Raw genomic sequence first — 23,391 nt, forward strand, 5'->3', positions numbered from 1 at the left:
TGTTATTATGTGACAATTATACTTTATTGTACATGGTACATTGTCTACCAAGATAATAGTCAGATGTGCCCTTATTTTATGTACGATCTACTGGGCGACGTGTTACCCTGTTAATCCTATTCCCCCAGTGGGATTGTTCAGGGGTATAGTACCTGAATCTTTGTTTTTGTTAAGAAATTGGGATTCCTAATTGTGATCCCCAAAGTGGAGTCTGGTGCGTAATAGCCTCTTGAATCCTACTTTGTGTTACTATGTGGTGAATCCGGGGCGTAATAGCTCCTGGTTTATGTCCCCCAGTGGGGTTTTGGGGCGTAGTAACCACTGAACCCTGATTGGTAATAGCTGCTGAACTCAAGTTAATTTCATCAAGTTTGGATTCTGGGTCGTAGTACTTTCTTGAACTCTATTTTGTGTCCCTTAGTATGGTGATTTAGGGGCGTAATGAATCATAGTTTACTTGGTTCATAGATTAAAAGGCGTAGTAGCCTCTAAACCCTGATATATATCTCCCAGTGTGCATTCCGTGACGGATTGGCCTTTGACCTGTTGAAATGTCGGGGCGAAAGTAGCTTCGCTGTGGAGATCCTGGATCAGACTTACAACACCCAACCACCACCCCCACTGACCACCCCCACTGACCACCCCCAACCGAAGCGTATGTTCGTTTGTATCCCAAGGAAGAACCACTGCAACAAAATAAACGTGCCTCCTTGTAGAAATACCCGGCCAGCACCCTATGTAATTTGCACCACGAAGAACCTTGGACGTTCATATTCATGTTTGTGTACTGTACATGTATACATGTCCGTAACATCTTCAGGAAAACGTTTTCTTTAGAAATTTAGCGCATGTATATGTTCTTGCAATTCGATTGGTTCTAAAATAAATGAACTACTTTAATACCTCTAGGTTTTGTCCCATGAAATACGTAGGCACATAGACGAGAAGACATGATATAACGCCCGCTTTAACGAATGTCTTATTCTTGCATCGATCACTTTTTATGAAATATATTGCCCATCGACCTAAGTGAAGATCAACGATGTGATCACAGTTTACTTTATTGGCATTGATTTTATGCCAGGGTCCTGATGAATTATTACCCCATAAATATACTTGAAAGTGGAGATAATGAAACAGCTACACGATAAAAAATGATGCAATGATATACACATATTGAATATTTCAATTTCATTGCTTTTTCTTGGAGTGTGATTACCTTGAGATATTGTGTAGCTATATCAAATTTTTGCGGGAGTTTTATCCTGGTCCTTATTCTATGCAGTGGTGCTCAAAAGAAAAAGCCATTAAAGACAGCAGAGACTGTGCTAAAATCCTCAAAGCCAACTTCTGTTGCGTGGAGTCAAACATTCCAAAGGGTACATTAATCTTAATTTAACAAAATTTGAAGACGCCAAGCGTTCGCCTATTTTATCGTGGACACATATGATGATTGCGTGTATCTCCCCGGGGCGTTCACGTCAGAACAGATATCATTGTAATTGCATAAAAATAGGTTCAAAGTAGAGAGCGAAAGATAGTAATATCATACGATTAATTCAACATGTATCTACGCAGCATGCCTTGATCATGCGATTCAGCAAATAGTGTTAATAATAAAGAAAATCCAACGAGTGAGATATGCTAGAATCATTTTATCGAATTATGTTATTTCAAACCAATTCGGGTATGGATATGTCTTAACACTTTTGAAAAAGTCCAAAATGGAAGCATTAAGCTTGTTTTCTCCAACTATATGAGAACTTGCACGGCATCCAATGACACATTGGGTAGTGATTTCGCAGAATCACTTCTCCCCAACAAAGAGAGTAGCTCTGGGTTCATCGTCAGTGACACCCAGCATTCACCGAGCGTACAGTTTAATGTTGACGCTAGTGTAACTCTGGTGGCCACGGACTTGGGAGCTCTTCGTCTCGCTAAGAGTAGCTCTGTCATATACTATTTGACAGAAACGTGACTTACGAAACAGGTTCCTATATCAAATTGACTGTCACTTTATCTCGGTGTGAGAAGTAGAAGAGGGAGTGCGCTGGATGCAGATCGTTAAAACTGTTCACACTCATTGTGGGCTAACGGAAACCCCCAAATGGCTCTTAGGCTTAACAGAGGACCTTTATTGACGATCGTGATTGCCTTTTGCTAGCGATTTGTAGTCGTGTCCTGGTGGTAGCAAGGCATCATTTGTATTCTTGTAAAGAAAGTGAGGAATTTGACAGCTTTTCATTGGTGACTATTTATTTTGTAATCCACGCCTTCATTTATATATCATTTATATGTATAGAGAGATATAGACGTCAGAGTACACCGTCTTGTGGATGGTTCCTATAATTGGTCGTGTCAGCGGTGGTTGATGTTTGAATCCAAATGAGCCATTGTGAGGCGACAGCGAAATCTCAATGATGTCCGGATACAGCTCTCTTCTCAATACAACAAGTCTCTTAATTACGGGTGCGCCTGGAAGCACAGAGAATCTCCAAAACAAGCCCGTGGTGGACATGGAGCGTTTAAATGTTTCCGTTAATATTTCCCAAAACGAATCTGATTTTAACGAAAAGGAATACCTTGAGATATATCTTGGGATGAGACATATCAGAAACGATGTTGTCATTTTCCTCACAGTTGTCTACGTTGTAATCTTCATCTCTGGCATCGTCGGTAACGTCCTTACCTGCTTCGTTGTGCTCAGGAACAAGTACATGCATACGACGACTAACTTTTACCTTCTGAGTCTCGCTGCATCTGATGTTCTAACGTTGCTGCTCGGTAAGTTATTATCATAATTCGTTATTATTATTGCAGTTGAATACGATTGTGGATGATAAATAAGATTCCAGTACAAGCCAATCAAGCCATGTGTGTTTACATGTATTATTTTTCAGGAAAACAAACACTCATACAACAAATATGGGATTGTAATGGGTTTAATATTTAAACAAATGAATTCTATTCTACATGATTTACGTGTTAAAGCCTCGAAAAGTGTTATAATTTCCATGTGCTTTGTTGAGAAAATTTGTTAAAAAGATTTCTGCATTAAATACGTTTGTTGTGAAGTTGTGTGACAGATATCCCTCGTTAATTCAAAATGAAATAATTGTACTGGAGAGATGTAAAAGAGGGATTTCTCCAAATGTGACTATTGGACTGAAAATCAAAATTTATGAGTTTTTAATGTCGAAATCATTACTTAGTAGAGACAACAAACGAAAAAGTAATCACATCTTTTTCCCACTCTTGAAAAGTTCTCTGGGAATTACATATTTTTTATCATGTTCTTCGCGAATCGAACTATTCTGCATGAATTATGTTTTCTTATTGAACAATGAAACAAAACAAAGTCGTTGTCAACACATGCGTAGATCTTTTCTGATTTTGTTCCATCTTTAAAACACTTATAAACAAATATGAACCAATTGTGTAACCTGGAAGTGCATAACACCGTAATGAATTTATTACCATAACAAAACTAAAACAAACCATTCAACAGGATTTGTTTCAGGAGTTCTGTTCATTTCTAATACTATGCATTTTTTGTGATGACAAGCAGCCTTTGCATATCTAAATAACACATAGCATGAGAAGCGTGGCATGCATTAATCTTCGGGAATTAAACCCCCTCCCCCGAGAATCGTCTTGAGTCTTAGCTCCTCATTCGAGAGGTAAATCTTGCTTTTCTCAGGGAACAGGATAAGGCTGAAGGACATTTGCTTGTGTGTTCCACAAACCGGCCCGTAAAGTATTGCCCGCGCCTGTCAACTTTGGCCATAATCTAGTGATGACAATTACTGAAGTACTTGCAGGTAGTCGTAGAAACTTGCATGTTGCGACAGGCTTCAAGAATAACGCGGCAATCTACTTTGGGAAAATAGACAGGAGCAATCCAAAGATTAGGAGCTAAATTATAATCTTTCAGCTTTCATGTGTAAGAATGGGTGAGTGAATAGCTCAACTCTAGATCAGCATTGACAAGTTCACAGGGATTGTCGGCAGGCATATATGTAGGATTTAGATACTGTTGTTTAAAGGGTAGTTTACAAGAACTGGGTGATAGGGGTATGGGGATGTACACGGTTGTTAAAGAGTTTTAAAAACCTACAGCAACATACTGTTCGTTGTAGCCAAATGTCAGGTTCGTTTAAGAATTAAGTTTTACATATACTTTCGACCCGTGAACATCCGGGGTAGAATAGGTCTTCAGCTACCCATGCTTTCCGTGAAAGGCGACTATGCATGTCGTGAGCGGCGACTAACGGGATCGGGTGGTCAGGTTCACTGATTTGGCTGATGCATGTCATCGTATCCCACTTGCGTAGATCGATGCTCATGATGTCAATCACTGGATTGTATGGTCTAGATTATTTACAGACCGCCGTCATATATAGCTTGAATATTGCTGAGTGCGGCATTAAACAACAAACAAACATACAAAAAACGTACGCTTTCACAAAGCGATTGGGTTTACACAAGACGTAACACTTCCATACTCTTGTGCATGTGGGCCACGGTTCGCAAGAAATGTTAAGCAAATTCGGAAACAGCAGTGCAGAGAAAGGAAAGGGGGCTACTTCAATCATGTACCAAATACAAGTGCTTCGGGAACAAATGAAACCAATTCACTTTGGAGCTTAAAGGGAAGCACTATATCCACCTACATATTTCACCGTCAGTTTTGTGGTAGTACAATATCCCTTTTCCTGATTGAAGGGACTCTCGTCCAGTGAATCCATCAAAGAAGTTCGACACTGTTCACTAAAAGTTTTTTATAAAGTGCTTGAAATCATTCAAGCCACAAGTTTGACTTCAGAAAGAACAAACAACATATTTTACATTGAGATATTCAAAAGTATGTTCGTATTTACATGTAAGGTTTGAGGAAAGAAAATGTGTAAACGCCAGCAGAAGCGATTTTCTCCCTGATGCGACACAATCATAATTAAATAGTACAGGCGAGATCTCCTCACGTATATTTACCTTTCCTCGAAAGTGTATATAGTCCCTTTAGTACTGGTATTAAGCCACGATGGTAATAATTTGGCTTCCTGGAGCGACTAAGGAGACAGTGTAATCTACAGGCTATCAACAGGCAGCACCACGGCTTTCAAGAATGCAGCTTTATGTATGGAATAAATATAGGATATCTACCTAGTTAAATTGCAAATTGATCATTCGGACGTTTGACCTTTAGCAACGAGTGAGGATAATGAAAGAAGAAAAGCTTAAAATATCACGAGAAAATGTAAATCTGGAGAAATTCATTTCAGACAGGAATTCCAAGTCCATTTTCATTATTCACCAGGGATTTGGGGACAGTTCACCGTTGTAATAACAGGGTTCGTTGCAATATGACGTTAATGTCTGGTTTTCGTTTCTTTGTTTAGTTTGTGAGATTATTGGCATTACTGTTCTCTGTCTCAATTTTCTACTTTGACCCAGCCTCTGCCACAGCACGTGAATGTTTGAAGTCAGGATACTCATATATATTTGGTGAGGGAGAAGTATTTGATTCAACAAAGATGAAGAACTAAACCTATACGACGGCAATCTACGGTTAAAACCAGTGATAGATAGTTGGACAAACTAACCAGTGATCGATAATGAGAACATCGGGTTACAATGCAACAAAATCTGCCAGACAACAAAAATCTCATCCTAGGCAATTATCACTCATTCAGGTCAATCTCAAAGTTAGTTCAATGACGGTCGTGGGTTTTTCTTGTTTATGGCGCCACAATGGCTGTGTATAGTTAGTTTCATCCCATAATCGTGATTCGAATCTCGCACTTATCCGGAATATGATCCGACGTCTATCAGCGCCATGTCGAACTCTTGAGATCGCCAACATGGTCTAGGACCTGCTTTCCCCAAACATTTTATGTTTGTTTTATGTTGTTTAACGCCGCACTCGGCAATATTCAACCCATATGACGGCGGTCTGTAAATAATGGAGCATGGACCAGACAATCCAATGAATGACATCATGTGCTTCGATCCACAAAAAAGGGATACAATGACGTGCATCAACCAAGCAAGCTAGCCTGTCCGCCCGAACCCGTTAGTCGCCTCTTACAGCAAGCATGGGTTGCTGAAGACCTATTCTACCCCGGATCGTCACGGGTTCCAATATTGTAAGCATTATGTTCTGTACACATTCGGTTGCCTAGTGGTTAATGGCTTGGATCGACACGCTGAAGACCCGAGTTCGATTCCCCCGGTTACGATGTGTGAATCCCATTTCTGGTGTTTCCCGTCGAGATATTGCAGGAATTTTGCTAAAAGCGGCGTAAAACCATATTTACTCGCTCTATGCAAGTTCATTATTCACTGTATGTTTATTCAGTTGCTGGTTTCGTTCAAAGAATCACAATAAAGTATCGCAAATGCTCTCTGGAAGAACAATGTTACAGGTGCTTTTTCCTGTAAAGAACAACACTCAAAAGCTCAAGCGTCTATTCATCTGCACGTTCTATATGCAAATTTCCGTAATCGTGTTCAGCTTTATATGCGTCAGGCGACGTATGCTTCTTGCAAGTTCAAGATGGAAAACTGCACAAAACTGAGGCATTTTCTAGCAATGATGTTTCATGTTACAGGTTGTGTATCGGCTTCAATGTGTAACTTTCACAGTAAGGTTCTAATGTGTGCAATCAGCGAGATTGCACAGGGAGTCTTGTTTTGACAGCCTTGTTACTGCTAAGCTGGTTAATCAATTGAAATACACGTATTAATAACAATCCATATTTTTCTCTGGAACCAACGTTCAGATTGGAAATAATTGTGCTAGTTCGAAGTACAGTTTTCTTGTTTATGGCGCCACAATGGCTGTGTATAGTTAGTTTCATCCCATAATCGTGATTCGAATCTCGCACTCATCCGGAATATGATCCGACGTCTATCAGCGCCATGTCGAACTCTTGAGATCGCCAACATGGTCTAGGACCTGCTTTCCCCAAACATTTTATGTTTGTTTTATGTTGTTTAACGCCGCACTCGGCAATATTCAACCCATATGACGGCGGTCTGTAAATAATGGAGCATGGACCAGACAATCCAATGAATGACATCATGTGCTTCGATCCACAAAAAAGGGATACAATGACGTGCATCAACCAAGCAAGCTAGCCTGTCCACCCGAACCCGTTAGTCGCCTCTTACAGCAAGCATGGGTTGCTGAAGACCTATTCTACCCCGGATCGTCACGGGTTCCAATATTGTAAGCATTATGTGCTATACACTTTCGGTTGCCTAGTGGTTAATGGCTTGGATCGACACGCTGAAGACCCGAGTTCGATTCCCCCGGTTACGATGTGTGAATCCCATTTCTGGTGTTTCCCGTCGAGATATTGCAGGAATTTTGCTAAAAGCGGCGTAAAACCATATTTACTCGCTCTATGCAAGTTCATTATTCACTGTATGTTTATTCAGTTGCTGGTTTCGTTCAAAGAATCACAATAAAGTATCGCAAATGCTCTCTGGAAGAACAATGTTACAGGTGCTTTTTCCTGTAAAGAACTACACTCAAAAGCTCAAGCGTCTATTCATCTGCACGTTCTATATGCACATTTCCATAATGGTGTTCAGCTTTATATGCGTCAAGCGACGTATGCTTCTTGCAAGTTCAAGATGGAAAACTGCACAAAACTGAGGCATTTTCCATCAATGATGTCTCATGTTACAGGTTGTGTATCGGCTTCAATGTGTAACTTTCACAGTAAGGTTCTAATGTGTGCAATCAGCGATATTGCACAGTGAGTCTTGTTTTGACAGCCTTGTTACTGCTAAGCTGGTTAATCAATTTAAATACACGTATTAATAACAATCCATATTTTTCTCTGGAACCAACGTTCAGATTGGAACATGGGTTCCTAATCAGACAGTATTACATGAAGGGCTGATCTTAGAGGGTAACATACATTTGGCAGAGCTTTTAGCTGAACTGAAATGATCTATATTCCACCCAGACCACAGTCCGTGTTCATTCTGACAAGTTACAAAAGGAATAGTGAAAATACTTCTTGTCTGAAGGTGACAGTTTTACAAGGCATAAAATGTGTGATTAAAGTCCATATGTTACAGTTTCTAATAATCATGGTGTTGATAAACCAAGGTTCTATTCGGGCGCTGATAAGTTTTGTTTAATAAGTACTAATAAAACGCATACGTGGTTTTCATGTTCAACTGTAACTTCTACAAGGGCTTTAAAGGCGATACCTTGGACACTGTGTGTGTGTGTGAGAGAGAGAGAGAGAGAGAGAGAGAGATTACAAAGAGTTCATCAAACGTTTACAGAGAAGTATTTATATGCGCCGGTTACGTCATCTCAAGCACGACAATCGTAAAACCTAGCATCGTGTGTGTCCACCATTGGACTGTGTGGCTGAACGACACCCCCTGCCCAGGGACCAATTGCAAGAAGCCTGCGTATGACACCATGTGGAATGGCAGTCCAATTCTTCCTGGAGATCTTGGCGTAATTGGTGTAGATTCTGTGGCCCTGGTTGACGTTTCTGTCTTTCGTAGAGTATCTGTAGAAGTTTCCAAATCGTGTATTTGAATTTAATTTAACACATTTCGGTATGTGAACAAGTAAGTCTGTGTAGATGTGGCGTCTGTTATACCTCAGTTGTAATTGGAAGCTCTAACAAGCGCGATGCCTGTCACGACAACAACGTCTTCAGGCATTTGAACAGACGTACACCCCGACGACATTACATGCATGACATTTCAGCAGAATTACACACACCAACCTCTTTGCAGCGTATGACAGACGGTGTTGACTGGGAGAAGGACTTATTTTCAAATGGAATGTTCAGTCGACTTTACGTGCGATGAAAGCTTAAAAAAGACGAATCGTAATGTAATTATACGGCGTTTTGGTTAATCCTTGTGTCGAGATTTGTTACATCGTTATTATGTCGAATTGACTGGACAGGCCATGTCCTTTTTTATCCCCCTACCATTTGACCTTTAATTATTCCAAATATATACTAGTAGTTGACCCGATACGAAAACTGTTCTGAATACAAATAACGTTCGTATTTTATTGTACATGTGATGGGGACACAGGTGGTCGAATGGTCTCAGGAACCGCGGTTCGCTGTGCAGAGTTGCGACCTGTTGTGCTGGGATGAGTCGATCGTGGGTTCGAATCCAGCATTCTTATCCTGATAATGATGCATAGTTTATCCCCATCGTGTTGATGCTCGTGGGTTCACGAAACTGGAGAACGTCTAAGACCTTGACCTTTATCTCTATAGGCTTCTCTCCCACACTGAACTGCCGTTGTATAACTGAAATACTATTCGAAACCAATTGCAAACCAATTTCATTCATTTTACACAAACTTATTGCTAAGAAGAACGCATTTGATTTGTATATGAGATTTTCAACGTCTGTGGATATTATCTATTCATTTTATTAAAATAAAATCGATAACTTATTAAATACATTATATTGTGCGCAAGGTAAACTTATACTGGATCTCAGTAGTGCTGTGTCGGTGACTCGAATCGTTCACAACCTATTCGCCAGAAAAGTGTTGGACTGCAAAGAACCTAAATAGTTTCAATGCAATGCGAATACAAACATATCATTACGCATTGAAATCAGCCTTCGGTGAGGAGAAGCAATGTCCCTTAGATTTTTGTTGTTGTTGTTTAACACAACATACAGCAAAATCCAGCCTTTAGAAATGTCATTTTCTGTAAAAGGACCCTTACAAGGTTTTGCGTGTGGTGGACTGTCTGGCTTTGAAATGTGAATTAGGCTGTAGTATTCGACAGATGACCTCATGGAAATGCCACTGTGATATATTCGGCTCATCTGTACCAGACAATTACAGAATAGCAATCTCAGTATAAATGTATTTGATTTTTAACGCCCACACACCATGCGTTGGAGACAAAAGATGAAAAATCATTTAGTCGTGTGGTTTTGCAGCACCCACTAATGACCCGCATACCGATTTGGGACTTGTGGGAATAAATTAAATCAGCGACCTATAGCAAATGCTGAAAATGAGACTTAGTGCTAACCATCAATCCGGCATTGCGCGTGACGGTGCAGGGGAACGATGGACTAGATAAATGGAGATGATAGGAAGCCCGTGAGCTAGCTACAATGCTCCAAGGTGATTTGTAAACTTCGTTGACCTCTTCCAGTGTGCTTCTGCCCAACATTTCCATTCTTAATGTAGGTATCCGAGGACCAGGATTCAATCACAGTTGCCAAACTAGAGAGCATCGTTAATGCTGCCTTTGGGCTGCAGACATAACCACCATCCATGTCTTCATTGACATGCATTGTTGGAAGTGTTGGTGGCTGTCTGTGAAGAACCTAAAATATTCTCGAGACGATAAGCTGATAAAGCGGTAGGAGCAAATTTGTATGGGAAGCTGTTCACCATCTTGAAACCACTCCAACCAAACCTAAATTGAACGGACGACACTTAACAGTCGTGTCAGAATATTTTGAACCGGATATGCATCAGACACGCACCACTGTGGAGACGACGATGCCAGGTTAAAACGTAGATTTAGTAAAGACCATATTGTGAGGACAATCAAGGTCATTCCTACTCATTGACTATGGCGCCCACTCTACACAAAATGATCCCTAATAGTTGGAAGCGGTTATCACAACGTAGAAAACCAACTGTCTCTGTATTCATGAGAAGTATAGGATGTGATAATGCCGTCAATTGATTCCAGAACCATTCATTGCTGCTCACTAATCCGGATCCATGCTGCATAATGGAAACGATAAACTGACAATACTCCTTATCGTTGTTTCAGTGTATTCTTGGACGTTACTGTTTTTGGCAGAAAGTCAGATACATGAAGCCACCCACAGAATAACTTATGGTCATTCCTTTATGCCAAGTAAAATGCCGATGAGAAACCTTTCTCTTTAAACTTATTCTTGTTCTCCATATATGTCGTATTATAGTATTTATGAGTTAAAGTTATATTGACATAAGTATTCATAAACGAGATGGTCAAATACAATAGGGTATATCTAGGGGTGATTATCATACCGAGGTAACGTTGCTGTGAGTGAGTGATGCAGGTCTTTGATCTTTACCCACGGACATGGATATCATTCTGACAACCCTAGACACTTCTGACAATCTAGACACTTCTGACAATCTAGACAATCCTAGTCACACAATCAGGGCGAACCGATGTTGTGGATAACAATATATGTATGTGGATTGACTACCGGCTTCCATCCATACCACTATAACAAAATAATCAGTTGTTTTAATAAACAAAGTTTACAAGACAAATTGACATCCAGTTGGAAACAAAGTGTAAGAAAAGAGCAGGCACAGCATAAAACAAGATATATAGGCTCAGTTCATGCTGGGATATGTAGATATGTTAATATATGGAATTGAGAACTGACCTTCACTTTGTGTGAGTTCTCTGATATATGAACCTTAATAATGAGAAGGCCAAGATGTATGAACGTTTGACATTTCTATCCAACTGCAAAAAATATGATTTGAAAAGATTTTGTTCATTGTGAACACCAATCATAGAATTTAGAATTTATAACAACAGAGGCTGTCCCATGTGACGAATATTAACATACTGCATGTACATACAATATATGAAAAATTTTTCATGTTTCTTATTTCAACCATAAATGATTGTCTTTGTTGTGATTCTGGAAGTTGAAGAAACTAAGATATGCATGTGGCCCTTTAAAACCGTATTAAATTCATATGCTAAAAGCGACAAAACCATTTCGATAATCCTAAGACATAACTGCTAAAGGCAGAATCCATTGTACGATTCCGACTACACTGTATATCATAAGCGCATGTTTTAGAATCCCTATCAATTCATGATGATACAACGAGTTCGCAAAAGGGTAAGCGTATCCCGTCCCACCTATGGCACCCGTCACAAACACATGCAAAGTCCTGTCAAGTGTTCACCCGAACAATTCAAAATAGGGAATTGCATCGGGCAACATTTTGGTCACTGATGCATCAAATTTGCAAATGTTCTCCACATGTCTATCAAATAACGCTTTTAAAGCATTAGCAAGGCCTTGGAAGCTGTGATCCGGCAATCCGTAATTACTTTGAAGAGACATTTCTCCTAGAAATATATATATTTATAATCCAGATGACCTCGTGCCCCGTATGAGAGCCATGAAGGGTGCTGAAGTAAGTTTCTCCTTCCTGAGTTTATTTCGTCTACTAATGTGTCAAGGCTGTATGTAGACTCTTTAACCTTGTCGTTCAGAAGTGAGTCATTTGCGAGAAGCTGTGATTTTTTCTAATCTCTTTCCTAGCAAACTGACGCCTGAAGAGAACGTACTTGCCACGAAAACTAGCTATATTTCTTGTGTCTCTGATTACATACACACGCCGGTCAATCGTATCTCCATTTATAGATCTATATTGACAGTTCCATGGTCAGTTGAGTGACATATAATGCTAGGTGATTGCAGGATTGACATAACTGTCACCGACTTGTCTGGGAAAAGTTGCTATCTGGTGCTTTACCTTGAAAGCATTCAGTGCAATAATATCCGGGTTAAGCCAGCGTGAAGTGGCAGAGCCATGTATGCGATTCTCCAGTGATGGTAGTCTTTAAGTAAATTTGGCACTGGGATATCGAACTAGGACGTCATTTGACAGTTTAGAGCATACTTTTCTGTCTTGAAGTATCACAAACTTTAATTTAATTTAAATGGGACTACAGATCAAACATCGAATATTGCCAAAACAAGCCAGCCATTGACACCAGTGTGTAAAGCAGGATATTTTAATAGAATCCTACTCGCTCATAGTTTATGGTAAAATGTCCAACAGTGCAGCAGGCATTAAAATCATAGCAGATAAATTCTATAACCATTGTGTAAACCCAAGACACATTTATGACAAAAGCCATGAAATTGTGTGATACCATAGATTGTGGTTTAAAGCTTTGACAGGTTTGTTATGTAATAAACTTTCCCCTGAAAATTAATCTTTTATTTAAATTGTCAAAATGGGACAGGGATTGACTAAACTTGTGTGAATGAATCTTTGCATTGTAATCCTGTTATGTGTAACCTGGCAACTTAAACTACACTAACGGTCAAAATAAACTTTACCATAGTTTTAAATCACACTAGTTTAAAACCACAAAAGATAGATGCATGAAGTATATGTCCTGAAAAGATCAAAATCTCAACTAAATCAATATTCAAAATGACAGTCAAACGACATCCGATATTGGCAAAACAGTTGCACGAATTGAAGTGGAGAAGCAAAAACAAGCTTTCGACATTATGGATTTTAACACATCTTAAATCGCTCACCTCAATGACACGTCACACTAATAGCGTGTATGACCATTTCCTGATACAAGACACGCAAAAACGTTCTGGCGCACAGAAAATGTCAGTCGTCTCATGACGTTACAATGCACATGGAATACATCGTCATTCTTCTTGGAGGGCCTAGACTAGTTCTTGTGGAGGATCCGTGACATAGGTTTTCTTTGATGACATGTCTGGAGGAGGGTGCAGGCCACGGCAACACGTTGACGTTGTTGGCTACAAGGCTGTTATGTACGATTCGTGCTGCATTGGGTCTTGCCTTGTCGTGCTGATAAAGGACACCACGTGGCAGCTGTTGTAGAAATGGTAGGATAATCGGACGAAGAATGTCATCAATGTGACGCTCAGCTGTCCAACGTCCGTAAACGATGACCAGTGGAGTTCTTCCTGCCCACAAATTCCTCCTCACACCATACCTTCCACTCCGGTTGGCTTGAAAATATGGTCGCATCAGGTCAGCTACAGCAACACGGGAGCAAACAGAAGTTCCAGCAATGTGGGCATGGGTGTATCTGTATCATACCCAGGGACCGCTCCCGTTGTTCGGGTATCAATTGTGGCATTTCTGTGGTGTTCCTTTTTATCAGTGTGAGTGTCTGACATGTCGTCCGTATAATTTAATACCCTTATTGCACGACTAGTTTCGGCTGGTCAAGCGGCACGTGTTTTTCACGTTTTCGCATTTTCTACATCCATGTCAAATGAACAGTTATTTTCTCAGGTAATGTGAGGGCGACGACATTCTTAAAGTGTCGGAAACAGCGAAGTAGTTTTTTGTAGAGTTGCGTCTCCTAGTCGTGGTAGGATCGTGAGTTCGAATCCTGGATTTGTCCTAATAATTGGCCCCGTGTTATGCACATCATGCTCGTGGATTTCGCCAACGATTGCACCAAGTTTGGGGTTTAATGAAATTGACTACATACATGATGTTAACACAATTTCCTGAGTACATTGTAAATACCGGCGCTATAGGATTTATTACTCACCTGAACTCTCTGGGTTTTGGGGCAGAAAGCACAGTGAGGATTTCAAAGTGATGTTTTTAATAACAATTTTTTATGATCGAGGTGCTTGTTTGGTTTGCTTTTTTCTTATAAATGACATGTTACGCAAGATGAAGCGATCACACTTTATAACGCTAGAAGAGGTTGAACTAAAAGAATCGAATTTTATCGGACACATCCGAGAAAAAATGAGACATCCAATATCAAGAACGACACGAACGTACTCCCGTTCCCATGGTAACCCGACGGCTTTTTAAATCAAAGACCAATCACTTGAGAAGTAGACTTGTCATCCGAGACCGAATTTATTGGTACGTCTGGCCTTTTTAAAACAATTGATTAACGACCTCTCTGATCTTGATAAGAAACTATCATCAATGGATTATGTTTCATATTCCAGCTCTTGTACTGAGGCAGTCAATGGCAAGACGCAAAGGTATATGGCCAAACTTTGTTTCTTTGCACATACTTTAAATGTCATTGTCATCCAAATTCTTTCAGTGCAAAGAGTGAAGATCGTTGGCCATGTTTTATTGATCAGCAGGTTTTATTGATCATGTATACGTAGTAATAAATGTCCCGAAATTGGGTTTGCCAGAAGGAGAAATAAAGAACCATTTGATCATAATAGCGTAATATACAATATAAATGTCTCAGAAATGATAAAAGCGACAAAAGCCATTTCAAGCCACACATGGGCATATGTTAATGAATCACTATGAGATAGTGATGAAACCAGCGGTCACGAAAAGGTGAGCGTATCCTGCCCCTACGGTGGCACCTAGCACAAATACATGCAAAGGCAAGTCAATTGTTCACCTCGAAAAACACTTGAACATATAGTATAACTCAAAATAGGCAATTGCATTTCTGTCACTGATGCGTCAATTTGGAGATGCCTTCGGCATGTGTACCATACACTTTTTTGTGCAATCTGTACTGAGGTCGTGAATTCGTGTTGCGAAAGCTACTTTTGAGTCGTTTGCCGCTGTTTGAAATCTTCTTAAGAAGACCGTGTCAATTGTACCTAAAAAATGTGAAATGTAGACAGCAAAGGCTTAGAAGATTAAACACCATACTGAACTCCGGGCGTTCATCCCACATCAAGCTGACATCGTGTAATATAACTGAAATACTGTCCATTGTGACATAAAAACAATCTCAAACACCATATGGTTGTAAGCAGTACGTGTTAGCCCATTTTTGCATGTTCTATTTGCATTCAATGCGGTTAATATATGAATAGTCATGCGGCAATACCACCATCATCTCCACACCTAAGAACGTGTTATAACTAATACATGAACACCCATGGAGAGTGGCATCCCTGTAAGTCAATTGGCATAATTTCATTTGATAGAAAGTAGTTCAGAGATGGGAAAGACACTGTAACACTGTGGTACCTGTGAAAGCAGCATCTAATGCCAGAAACAGTTAATGATCATACAAAGTTCCTGAAATGGCATTTAAGTCCCCATGCTCACGTAATCCCATGAAGGAAACTTTCTAATGGAATTCGCGTTTGTTAAAGCAAGACAGCTTTGTAGAGAGACAAAATCAGCACGACAAGGACATTCGCGCTTGAGGTCAAAGTGGGGTAATGCGCTTGACAGTATTCTTGTCACAGACTTGCCCAAACTCTCAGATTATCTCATCGTGTCTTAATACACACTCTTGCTAAGCTGTTATATGTACTATTTGTAGAACTGGACTCACACACTGTACTCGTGTGTTAAGTTGAACCCGGATCTGCGGCATGGCGCAAAAATGGTTTTAGCAAAATGCTCCCCACACGCTTACACTTAAATACGTGCTTGTTACATCCACCTCAAGAGCAAATGAACAGGAATCAAACCTAAAACCTAATACTTTTGAAAGAATACCAGTTGGAAAAACACATCATGTTATTGCTGTTCCACCTTGTGACTTTCCCTTCCTTGCATTCTCGTTTCCGTCTTATTTCTATCCCAAAGGAGGAACACATACATGCTTCATCCTTCAATTCAATTCATGTATATGCACAAAAAGCCCTTAATCCATGTTGACGTCTGAGAGTCATAGTTTAAATCATTTAAGAATGAGCCAGGGCCGAGCACCGTTTGAAAACTATTAACAAGATCATTGATCATGCGGCGGTAGGTACAAGGGGCGCCACACATCTGAGCGCCTCTTACAAAATCTAATGTGAAACTATTGATGTTCGTCACACCCTTTTATGGTCATATTTGCATGGAGACAACAAGTCTCATCAGCATAACTTGTTGTAATGGCCCTTCGATTATGTTCTCACCATAACGTTTAAGACTTTGAAGTCGTTTTAAGAGTGAGTGAGTGATTATTGCATAAGTCTTCATTGAAAGCTTTCTGCGATTCCTAGCGACCAAACTTTAAATGAGTTGTTCAAAACTAATCACTCATTCTCAGCTTTATTTCTTTCTCCCTTGATTTTCATATTAATTCTCTGATTAATGTTCCATAAAGCGCCGATGATGGATTGATTTATCGTTGAATTAGTGAAAGATCATTAGTGGAAACCTAACGATGCACTAAACGCTCAGATTAACTTATGAATCCTAGCGATCATGTTTGAAGTCACCATCCTCACAATCAACTCCCTCATGCTGGCCGCATCATCGCGGAGGATTATATTTTTGGAATAGTACTACTTTTACAGTCGTTGTCGGTAGGCATATTTAAATCATTATATGTACAATTATAACCTCTTCATTACTTAATCACTTAATGTATTTGCTTACACCAAAGATCTAAAGTTCGCGTTATTTTAGTCATGGTGGAATGGAGTTAAACGCAATGTAGAGCTACATGTGTGTTACCTATAGATTTAACCGCACTAAATGTAACATTTGAAACATCACACTGTGCGTTCAGTTCTAAATTAAATTTAGCGCGGTTAAATCTACAGGAAACCTAGTTTTGCACTGAAAACACAGTATGTTTATCTCCTTAATAAATGCTGGTATTATGCTACATTGCGACAATGTGTCAGAATACACACCCTTTCTGAGGTTGCTCAAAAGGTGCCTTAGTCGAGCTAGTTACAAAATTTCATGTTTCGGGATGCAGTGTTTGTTTGTTTGTTTAACGACGTACTCAGCAATATTCACGCTATATGACGGCGGTCTGTTAATAATCGAGTCTGGACCAGACAATCCAGTGATTGATATCATGAGCATCGATTCACGTTTTTGGGATACGATGATATGCATCAACCAAGTCAGCTAGCCTGACCATCCGATCCTATTAGTCGCATCTCACGACAGTGTGTGGTTTGCTGAAGACCTATTCTAACCCTGTCTTCACGGATCCATGTGCATAAGGACGTATATATTATACCTACATGTATGTGTACCGGTATAGAACCGACTGCATACATGTATACCAACTTAGGGTCTGTGTATACTTATATACATAGTGTTCTTATCTATACTGACACAAAGAATACGGTATTCCCTGTTAATATTGACATGAATTGACATGAATAATGTTCCTGTTTAGCGAAACTAATATTTTTTTAATTGCCCTAAATGGTACCCCTATGTGCATAGTGCTACAGCGCTTATTGACATCAATAGCAGTATTATGGTTTTTGATATGAATGGTGAAACAGTGTATATTAATATTAATAGTGCGTCTATGTTGATTAGTGCATTGTATTGATATTAGTGGTGATTAAGCAGTGTTTACATTTTCTCCTAGTATTCCTGTGTTTACATATACTGACGTACTCGGACCCAGAGGAGGTGTAAGGGTGCGCACCCCACTTTTTCAAGCATATTAAATACGTTGACGTACAAATAAATAACATAAAACGAAAGCATTTGATGTTTTCAAAAGATAACATTTAACTTATACTTGGCTAACAAATGCAAATGCTTTTCCTAAATATGTCCCAGCATTTTGGTATTTTAAGTGCAACAATGACATTTAAAAGAAAAGTGTGCACCCTTCCCCCAATCCATAGAGCTATTTCTGTGTTTTACGGATATCAACACGATCTGGTGAATGTTGTAATTGTCCAGATCTTCACTGCCATGTTTTCAATAGGTGCATTCGGAGACAAAGTTATCACCAACAAGCAGGCGAGCGTAATGCTATATTTTTTCAACAACTCAGGTGCCTTATCATGATCACCAAACCCGGTGTTGATACCAATGATTAATTTACACATAAAACCGCAAGAGACCCGCAACTCTAGTTGGATTACTCAACCCGACTTAATCTCAAGTAATGGGAATATAAGTGAGTGAAACACCCCTAAATGCCCCTGCGGTTGTCACATGAACATCCTCAGCAAGACGGTGTTATGGTCTTTGAAGCAATGACAGATAGCCCATCCAACAGTGAATGTCAGATGCAGGATCTAAACGAGGTGTCTGTTCCTCTAAGGGTCTTTGATGCAACATAGTCGGTAGCTGAATAAGTCATACTGAATTCCAGTCGCCATAGAGACCTGTTCCCCACCAATTGGGTAAAATGATGAACGACTCTTGTGGCACTGTACACCTACAAGCTTAGACTGGGATGCGCGGACCTAATTCGTCTTTGAGATGTAGTAAATGGTTTCATTACAACTATTTCGACGTGGGGAAAATCTTGAAGAAGAAATGGATTGATTACTTGCAACTGCGAAGAGTCTAGGTTTCCTGACATGATTGAGATGGGAATATTGTGGCGCTGTTAACATCATAAGGATAAAATGGTTTCTGGTGAATGGGAAAAACATGACGGCGGTGTTAATGGTTTGTGTGCATCATATGAAACTGTGATGAGTGAGTCATAGCTTTACACGATTAGCCCTTCAGCGTTGTAGTTCCTTCTGTAGCTCACCTGTCAACAATTACTTAACAGCCCGACGTTATCCTGACAGGAAAGAGTTGCCACTTAACCTACCTACGTGTCAGAAGAATACTCAAAGATGTTTTAGCAGGGGTTCCTGATGATTATGGAAACGGTTTGGTTGCTACTGTGGCCCAAATTTGGAGATATCACAGCTCGAATTAAAACTTCATTGCAAAGAATCTTTGATGTGATATAATGTATAGATAACGGCCTATTCCATATAGTTCCCGAACTACTTTGGATAACTGGTTCTTATCGCCACCAAAATATTTTGTTTTTTAAACTTTTTGTTGGCCTCGCATACGCTAAATGACCAATATAATAGAATACTCGTGTATAGAATTAAATGGGTTTGCACCATTTACATTCACTATTGATGAATGAGATGTGATGCATGTTAAGATGTCCATTTATCACAGCTCTGGAGCGTACTCATTATCCTTGATGTATCAGCCTTAGCCATTCACCATGACTTGAAAAATCCGTCTTCCGCGGTACGGCCTTTGAGAACTTGTTTCATATTGATGATGTAGAACTACCTTTTAGGCAACATCAATATATTCGACAAAATGTTTAGCGAGTGAATGTTGTTTTCCACCGCATTCAGCAAAGTTCGAGGCATATCATAGCGACCTCTTAAGCATGGAGCCTTGATCAATCAATCATGTGGCTGATGGATTGTACGTGTGTACCTATTCTGTCTCAGAATCCCAGCATTTGCGATTGTCTTCACACATATACCAGTATAACTGGTCAAGCTGATTATGCTTAAATTGTGTTTACCACATTGCAACAATCTGTGTTTAACCAGAGGAATCAGCAAATGACGACGCCAAGCTTAAATACCATATTGCAAATCTAAATCTGATGTCATGTATACCATACTGCAACATCCGGAGTAAACATCATGTTTATCACACAGTAACACACTGTGTTAACACTACCCCGTGACACCTGGTGTCATCAGCGACACTAAAACGATGTTTGTTAGACCAGACGATTCATTCATATCTGTTTACTCCGACCGTAAAATATATTAACACGTTCTTTATTCGATATTTTTTTTTTAAAACGGTGTGTCTGGTATCCCAAATGCAATACAAGACGATCATAATTGATTACGGATGCTACTACTACTACTACTACTACTACTACTACTACTACTACTACTACTACTACAATCTGCGAAACGTTCCTTGTGCTTGAATGTTAATTATAAAATACATTACAGTATAACAAACGAAGAAAAAACTGAACAAATATCAATATCAATTGTACAGGGGAAATTCCCATAGAATCCCAATACCATTGTACAAAGAATTACAAAAAAATGTACGGATTGATTTGAAAGAATTGGCCAATCTGGGTTTTTTAGAATATCGCAATCACTTTTTAGAAGAGGTTCAAAGAAAAAAGTGCATTAGGGTTTTACTTGAATAACACATGAAAAAAGTAACACGTTCTTTTCAAGAAATTCTCGCCGATAACATGACCTTTGTTGCAGATTGCATCCGTTTCATCCTGGATATATATCATTGTGTAAAGGAGATACTGAAACCTTACATGCGCCCGTTGTTGGTATCAAAGTATGCTGAGAGTTAGACCAATTATATTTATTAGTTACCTGTGCGGGGCTTTTTTAAAATCATCGGGACCAGATCAAGTGAAATATATATATAAGTGTGCTATATCATTCCGGCTTGTGAAATATTTGTAATCAAGCTCAAACGAAGCAATGATCGAAAGCAGGATCAAGTATCATCTAAAACCATGATATGATGACGCACCGTGAACCACACTTCAATTTTCTCTTCAGTTCAAACAATATTACAGCAGCTGTAGCCTTTGATGTCTATATTTCACAACTTTTGAAGTGCAATTAGGAATGTTCTTTCGGTGAACATTTCAAAGAGCCTCATGTGACTCTTGCTAAAACGTTGTTTGATAAGGTTTACAACACCCAATGCCTTAGTAAAGCTTTCCAAAAGTTCTAAGGTAAATGTAGACATGTGGAGAACATTTCTAAATTGACGCATCAGCGACCAAAATGAAATCCGGTGGAATTGCTTTGACTTGTACCATATGTTCCCATGTTTGTTCAGGTGAACAATTAACTCGCCTTTCAATGTGTTTGTGACGGGTGCCACCGGTGGGTCAGGATATGCTGACCTTTTTGCGAACACCTGGTGTCTGAACTATTTGATAGTGATTCATACACACATGTTCATGATACACTTTGAATCGTAAACTCGGCTGCTTTTAGCAGAGATATTCCATGAATACAGAAAGGATTTTGTCGTCTGTATTTATTATTATGATTATGGCTGGAGTTATGTCGCTTTATTTGTTTGATAGTTTGCAATGTTTTGTTTAATAGTGTGTACTATTTTGTTTGATTTTGTACAGCTATATACGGATACTACAGGTTGTAGATACCGTCATAGGCATAGTTTACCGTGTAAAATCATGGCGTTTTGTTCGATGGTGTGTCGTATTTTATTTAATAGTGTGCCATGTTGTGTTCAGTAGTTTAAGTTACTTGTTTGAATATTCCAAAGCTTTGAAGTTTCAATTAAGTAAAATAAGGATTCAGTAGATGAAAGGATGTATGTGGCATTGCTAAAGCAGCAGTTCAAGCAATGAATATTTCACGATTTCACATGAAAGACCAGTTTTATCGGGAACATGCCAACTGCGGAGTGACACGGAGGTAAACACGTAGCCAGAACGCAGTATAGTAGAAATTAAAAGCAAGTAAGTGACTCCGAATACTGTGAGACTCGAAGAGAAAGGAAATACGGAGAGGTAATCAAGAGGAACTATTTCTCAACGGCGGAGAAGTGACAGGGCTGTCGGAAGGACCGGGGTAGCGCGGTGATCTACACGTGTCGTGTCTCAGACACGTTTGTCTCTGTCGGGCACCACAATGACCAACCGATACCGCACCCCAAGGGATGGATCAGGGAGTCGGGGAAGGGGCCAGGGGCAGAGGACGGGTCGGTGGCTGTATTTCAAAATGCAAGATTGGGATGAACGGTTGTGTCGGAGGGCACAGAAAGGAATAAATTGGTGTATTAGGTTGTAGACCTTGGGGAAATGGTTCATACCTCGGGCAAGAGATATAAATGTATTCAAAGTTTGTCGACGTCTGGCTACTCTTTGACTAAATGTACAAAACAAATCGGTTTGTCAAACCATTTTGGAAGAAAGACTCACGATGGAAATTGAACATATATAATCCTTGTCTTGGCAGATGACTCTAAATTTAACATACTTTAAGGAAAGACAAATGAATTAACGTTATTTGCTTATCATTCAGACTGACCGATTATGCCAAAGTTAGATTAAATGATCAGTCTATATACGCTCGGTATAGCCTTTCTGATAAATGACCCTGAGCAACGAATCTGAAACTTGTCATGATGCATGTTCCAATCAATGATAGCCACAACGATTGCTCAAATGGTTCCTGTCTGATCACTCTTTAGTTTTACAAATGATTTAGAGGAATTTAAAACATATTCAAACAGTTTTCATTTTGGGCCTGCTGAACGGATGAAGCTCGTATTGGTAACAGGAATTTAAAACATCTTAAAACAGTTTTCCCTTTGGACCGGCTGAACGAATAATGCTTGCATGTTGCCACCAGCGATATTACGAATGCGAATCTGCTCCTCAGATTTAGATAAGTCGAATTGATATATCCGTTTAAGACTAAAAGATGTTGTCAACCTTTTATTTTAACTTGGAAACATATGTTAAAATATCTTATACCTCAGGGCACAGCAAACTAAATTATATATGTGTTCTTCAGAAACGGGGAATTAGAATAACTACATCTTGGCGTAATTTTATTCCACTTTCGAACAATATCACTACTATTTTAAACATTTGTATATGAATGTGTCTGCAAGTTTATTATCTTTTCCCAATATATATAAAAGAACCATGACTGTTTGTCAGAATCGGTTGATTTGTCCCAAATACGTTCATCATCAGAAGAAAGGATTCTTCTTGCACGATACGACCAGGACCAACTTGAAGTGTGTCGATATGGTCGTTAGGAAAAGGGCATTTGTCGTGCCATGGCAATACATCTTCTTGCGTATTTGTTACCATGATCCATTGTGTCTCAGTGTCTCTGATTTAATGTCACGGACAATAATGA

At 39.5% G+C, this 23,391-nt stretch overlaps 1 protein-coding gene across 1 annotated transcript in view; it reads left to right on the top strand.

The window, feature by feature from the left end:
• Nucleotides 1-1,995: 1,995 nt before the first annotated feature.
• LOC124111718 (neuropeptides capa receptor-like) overlaps nucleotides 1,996-23,391 on the top strand; it is a 95,522-nt gene continuing 74,126 nt past the window's right edge. Inside the window, exon 1 of the mRNA XM_048384471.1 lies at nucleotides 1,996-2,784. Within this exon, the coding sequence (XP_048240428.1) occupies nucleotides 2,418-2,784 (367 nt within the window). The 5' untranslated portion in view covers nucleotides 1,996-2,417. The remainder of the gene's footprint in view (nucleotides 2,785-23,391) is intronic.

The sequence above is a fragment of the Haliotis rufescens genome, unplaced genomic scaffold (assembly GCF_023055435.1).
Source record: "Haliotis rufescens isolate VD_foot unplaced genomic scaffold, xgHalRufe1.0.p SCAF_5, whole genome shotgun sequence".
In the NCBI taxonomy this organism is placed as follows: Eukaryota; Metazoa; Mollusca; class Gastropoda; order Lepetellida; family Haliotidae; genus Haliotis; species Haliotis rufescens.